Raw genomic sequence first — 6,000 nt, forward strand, 5'->3', positions numbered from 1 at the left:
ATAAAGCCAGCTTGGATTTGAAGGCTTTCACGTTTGTGTACATGTCATGCACAAACTGCTCCTTCCCCTGCAGTTTCACATTGAGCTCATTCAAGTGTGAAAATACGTCCGTAGCAAACGCGAAGTCACACATCCAGCTCTTGTTGCTCAGCTCAGGAAATTCCTCAGTCTTGCCCTGTCGCTCCAAAAACACGCCAATCTCCTCTTTGAGCTCCCACACTCGTTGAAACACTTTGCCCAAACTCAACCAGCGGACACGGGAGTGATAAAGCAGGTCCTGGTGATCCGCATCAGTTTCCTCCAGGAACGCAATGAACTGACGGTGCTGAAGTCCCCGTGCGCGTATGAAGTTGACGAGTTTCACCACAGGATTCACAACATGATTCAGCTGTAACACCGATTTACATAGAGATTCCTGGTGGATGATGCAGTGGAGGAAAATGACATCCTGGTCAGGGTTTTCATCTTTCACTTTATTCTGGATTCTCCTCAGCAGGCCAACGTTTTTTCCCGTTAAATTTGGAGATCCATCTGTGGTGACGTTAACAAGCTTACTCCAGGGAAGCTTCATGTTTTCGATGGCAGCAGACACCCGTTCAAACAAGTCCTCTCCTCGTGTTTGTCCTTTCAGAGACTCCATTGTCAAAAACTCCTCCGTTATTTCAAAGGTTTCGTTGATTCCTCGGATAAAAATGAGGAGCTGAGCAGTGTCTTTGACATCGTTGCTTTCATCCAGTGCTACAGAATAAAAAGTGAATGACTTCGCCTTTTTGTTTAATATGCTGGTGATATCTTCATCTATTAGTTCTACACGGCGAGTCACTGTCCGCCGTGATAAACTGATTTTCTCAAATTTGTCTTTGGTCTCTGGGCACAAAATACCTGCTGTCTCTACCATACATTCTTTTAAAAACTCACCCTCAGACAGTGGTTTGCTGGCCTTTGCTATTTTGAATGAAAGCATAAAACTGGCCTTGGTACTTGACTCTTGAATGGCAGTTTGACGGTGAAAAAAACTTTGCTGAGCCTTCAAATTAGCTGCCAACTTCTCAGCAGCAGCTTCCCGTTCTTTTGTTGAGAGCTTGCTAGCATAATTTGCGTGCTTTGTGGCAAAGTGACGGCTAATATTATACTCTTTAAAAACCGCCACAGTTTCTTGGCATATCAGGCAAACAGCAGATGATCGGTGTTCAGTGAAAAAATATTTAGTTGTCCACTCCTTTTTGAACACTTGACATTCTCTGTCCACTTTCCTTTTCTTGGGTCCGCTCATCTTCATAGAGGGGCGGTAGGTCACAGGGTAAAGTGCAAACGTGGAGTAATAAGCCTATGCCGCTTCACCTCAACAAAGCCAATATATCTAGAGTGCGCCATCTAGTGAGGAAACATCAGAATTGCAGGGGAAATAAAACATTAACAAGGTTAATTTATTACATTTTTTTTCAAGTTTGGCGGGCCGGATCAAAACGTTTAACGGGCCGCACGTGGCCCCCGGGCCGTAGTTCGCCCATGCCTGCTCTAGTTCCTGGATTTCCAAATCAAATCAGAATTTACTTTTATTTGAAAGGGGGATTTTTGAACCAGTGAACAACACTCTAGTTCTTTTTTTTTTTTCTTTTTTTTCTTTACCCCAAGTAAGAAGCTTCTCACATCTCTGATTTAGGAGTGGCTTAATATTAAGAATGTGACGGTTGTAGCTCCTTTCCTGAAAACATCTGTTCATGGTGGCTTGTGATACACTGACACCAGTTGTGAAACCCAAGTTCTTGAATCAAATGGTCACTGGTTGCTTGTGCACCTTCCCAACAACACTTTCCTGTTCCAGTGAACTCTCCAATCTGTGGACTTTCTGTGGCTTAATCCTCCTTGTTGAAGGTTTCATTTGTCTTCCCAGTGACTGTTTCAATGTGCAAGACTGAACTAGACTGTAAATATCATTTCTTAATGTTTGAATAGTAATTTAATCAAATTTAAAATTTAATATTCTAATAATCTGAGATTAATTATTGATTTTAGTCCTCTATAATCCATAACCAAAGTTAAAACACAAAATGAATGAAATATTTCATTTTACATAAATAAAAATAGGTTAAAATCTTTTCTGAATTAAATTATAAAAAAATTTCATAATATTCTTACATGTAGCAGCTCAGAATCTTAACATTTAATTTTCTTAAGAGTTAATGCAAAGGAGTTAACTCATTGACAGATTGACACACTCACTCTCACACACATCAGTTGTGGGTGTAGAAATATTTGCTGCATTTTCCAAGGAAACTTTGGCACATAAGGTTCAGGGCTCAAACCTTCAAACCTACAGATAGTCGAGTCTGCTCCACCACCTGAGCTGCATCCACCCCATCACATTTTGTTTGAGTCAAAGTTTACTCTGTGCTTTGGGTTTAAATTGAATGATTTCTTTTAATTTTTTTTTTGCATGTGTTGTTGTTGTTTTTTTTTTTTGTTTTTTTTTTTGTTTTTTTTTTTGTTTATAGATTGATCAGTGAGGGTCATATCGACCTGGTGGTCAACTTGCCCAATAACAATACTCGACACGTGAAGGATAACTTCCTCATCCGCAGAATGGCCATTGACCATGGAGTCCCACTCATTACCAATTTTCAGGTCAGTACTATGCTGCCAACTAAAACTTGTGGTTTTATTTACAATCTGACTCACTGTGACAACTGACTGACTTCTGTTTCATTTTTTTTCTTTCTGCGTTAGGTGGTAAAGCTATTTGCTGAGGCGATCCACTATGCAGCTCAGCTGGACACTACAAGTCTTTTCCACTACCGACAGAAAGAAAGCCAACAAAGAGGGTCTGGCCAGCAGGGTTAGAATTTCCTCTCCAGTCCTGTTGCCAAACAGCAATATGAAGTGAGAGCAATATTTTGTACTATTTTCTTATAACACTTGGAGCCAAGCTTTCCACATTAATGGGGAAATAAGCCCATTTTAAATAAACCAGAATTCTCCTAAAGTCAGGGCTTTTACAATAATTAAACTCTGCCTTTCCCAAAAGGTCAGACGGGTCATTAGAATAAATGTCCCGAACTAGGAAAGAGATGAGTGTTGTACTGAATTAGGATAAACATCAGCCATCGAGTTTCTTCATAACCTGGCAATTCAAAAACTGTTAATATTAATAGCTAGCAAGCTAAAAAGCATTATAGAACTAATTACTAATAATTAAAGCCCTTTCGTTGGAGCGCAAAACCAATTCTAAAGGGTGACTTATAAAGGGGTACCAGCGAAGGTAATTACACTGGATTTTCAATTATGTAAATCCCTAAGGAGAGTTTGTTCTTTTGTTGTTTCATTTATGGCTCTCGCTGGATGTAATGAAATGAAAATTTTCAATTTCTCAGCTCCCCTCAGTAAATTTTAATGCTACTGGCTTGGCCAAAAGACTTTACTAATTTGCTCTTGTTGAGGCATTTTATTGTAGTTTGGATGGTGCTAAAGATGTACTGTATGTAAAGCATGTACTATATCCATAACTTTCAACATAAGTGTAGATAAACAAACTGAAATAATAGACTTTCCCCCATTTTGGTAAGAAATCACTGTTATTTTCAAGGGCATCGGTCTGGAACACAAACTTTGAAGTTTGAAGAAGATGGCAACCTCCCTGTTTATATATTTGGATCGATCTCTGTATATGCCATATGTTTCAAATTCAGTCTGCATGTGAACCTGCTGTGCATTTTAATGCATCAAAGTGAAAACGCATTCAACCAGACGTTGTGTTGAAATAGTCTCATATTTTGTTACGTGCTTTTGGTAATAGTTGTTTTAACAATCAGTGAAACACAATAAAGACTTATTTCACATAATGGATGCTCTTTGTGTTGGTGTTTTTCAGTGCGCTTGTGATGGTCGTGCATTAAAATGACTTTCACTCTAACATCAGTGTAGATGCTTTTAAGAGCCCCGTCGGACACAGACACACACAAATTAATTTGGCACTAAAACGTCAAATTGAGAAAGACTAATAATGGCGACAGTTAATTCTAAGGCCAGTTGTTAGCTTGTGATCAGATCATCTAAGTCATATTTACTGCAAATGTGTATGACGTAAAAGCAAAAATCCCAACTTTATAACAAGGCTTGATATCTGTGGCACTGTACACTACATGTTAAATTTGTTTAATACTATTATATGTGTTAATACAGTTCTTACATGGACAATTAAGATGACTTTTAATGTCAGAATGTCATGTACAAGTTTGGATTTATTTGGGATTTTCTTTCATCCACACAGGCTCAAAATTAGACATGCATACATGAAGTGATGCTGAAGCGCGCTGGTTGGATATGCAGTCGACCATATGCCGCACGGCTGAGAGTGGCCGGCCCGGGTTCCAGTGTGACTCGTGGCCCTTTGCTGCATTTCTCCCCCTCTCTGTCACCCTCAGATGAGAATAAGTTGGTTAGGAAAGATGACTACAATAAAATGAGTTTTACAATACGTTGGCATCCTCTCAATCCATCCAATCAAGAAAGACGCCCCTGCTCCAGAATAAATACACAAGCTCAACGGAAATTTACAGCTGTCCACACAGACAAGCTAAATGTCTTCTGAAAAGAAAAGTTTTGCTGTCGGATAATAGAAAGATTGAGGTATTTGCCCACAAAGTGTGTTTGAAGGAGTAAAGGTGAGACTTTCAAACCTAAAAACACTACAACATAGCCATGGATTCATTGTACTCTGCATTGTTTTTCCACCTGTTGACTGATAATATTGCACAAAGTGGATGGGATAATCAAAAAGTAGTAGTACCTCGAAATTCTTCAACTTCACCTCATGTCAACAGCTAGATGGTTGAAACTTGGACATAATTGGGTGTTCCAACAGGACTTATGCCAAAAACGTGATGGCTACCAAAACATTTGGTCAAGATGGAAGTTGTTAAACATTTAACCAAATATTAGTGGGGGTGTATGCATATAATTGAACCTTTTATGTGTAATTTTGACTCGATGTGCAATTTTAAATGAGAAGAAAATGCAATTCTTGTCATTAAAGATGTATGCTGAAAAAGTCATTGCACCCTGGAATAAGAATAGTTATAAATAAGTGATAAATAATAAACAAATTATTAAAACCCCTAAATTATCATGGCATTCATGCCATGAGGAGTGTATGCAAACTTTTGATCACAGCTGTGAGTCGGAGTGTAACTATTTCAGTGAAGTAAGGAACAACAAAAGGTTTAGTGCAGTTCATCATCCCCGCAGAAAAGCTCAGGGAAGGAGCTTTGTTATGGTCTTTTCTCTTGTAAAAATAAAACGCAATTTAAAAAAGTATAAATCTTTCTTTAGTGTCAACTTTCCTAAATGGGTTTTCTTGTGCCGTGTTGTTCATTGTGCAGTGCCAAGCCATAATGTGCTCATTATTACCCCTTGAGACTGGTGGGGAAAAATCACTGACGGGTACATGAAGGTGGATGAGAACTGCATTTGTACCGTGTGTGTGTGTGTGTTCTCCTTAAGGGCCACAAGGTATAACAATTATAATAAACACCTCCAAACTTTTTTCCTCCACTTTCGCAGGAGAGAAAATATTGCAAATATAGACTAATGTATTTGTAAATGTATGAATAGCTGCCACACCTGCATTTACCACCTATTGAGACCCTCCAGGTTTTCTTCCACACAAGAGCACAGCTGAACAAAGAGGTAACCTGCACATCAAGTCCAAAAGACTCACACAATAATGCTATTATAGGGCCTACACACTTGGACTATGCAGTTTTTTATTTTTTTATTTTGTACCCCTATAGCTTAATCTCTTAAACCCCAACGCCCCCTGATACGGGGGCAAAAGGCAGGAGATCAGTTAGGCTTGGGGCTTAAGAGGTTAACTGCTACAGATTTCGTCTCTAGACTAAACTCTCTAAAGAGTGCTAATATTGATCTGCTACATATTCTTCCTCCTGCAGTTTGACCCACACTGTTTTTTTTCTCTCCTGTGCCTCTGCTTCTACAGGTGAC

General features: G+C 39.0%; 1 protein-coding gene across 3 annotated transcripts in view; it reads left to right on the forward strand.

The window, feature by feature from the left end:
* cps1 (carbamoyl-phosphate synthase 1, mitochondrial) overlaps nucleotides 1-5,288 on the forward strand; it is a 68,452-nt gene extending 63,164 nt beyond the window's left edge. Inside the window, exons 37-39 of one of the 3 annotated variants that reach the window (XM_082509406.1) lie at nucleotides 2,496-2,625; nucleotides 2,728-2,880; nucleotides 4,268-5,288. In XM_082509406.1, coding sequence (XP_082365532.1) covers nucleotides 2,496-2,625; nucleotides 2,728-2,841 — 244 coding nt within the window. In that variant the 3' untranslated portion in view covers nucleotides 2,842-2,880; nucleotides 4,268-5,288. Of the gene's footprint in view, nucleotides 1-2,495; nucleotides 2,626-2,727; nucleotides 3,834-4,267 lie in introns of those variants that run through there. The other 2 variants (XM_082509405.1, XM_082509404.1) reach the window with 2 other exon arrangements.
* The last annotated feature ends 712 nt before the right edge of the window (nucleotides 5,289-6,000 follow it).

The sequence above is a fragment of the Aulonocara stuartgranti genome (assembly GCF_965226115.1).
Source record: "Aulonocara stuartgranti genome assembly, chromosome: 16".
Classification (NCBI taxonomy): domain Eukaryota; kingdom Metazoa; phylum Chordata; class Actinopteri; order Cichliformes; family Cichlidae; genus Aulonocara; species Aulonocara stuartgranti.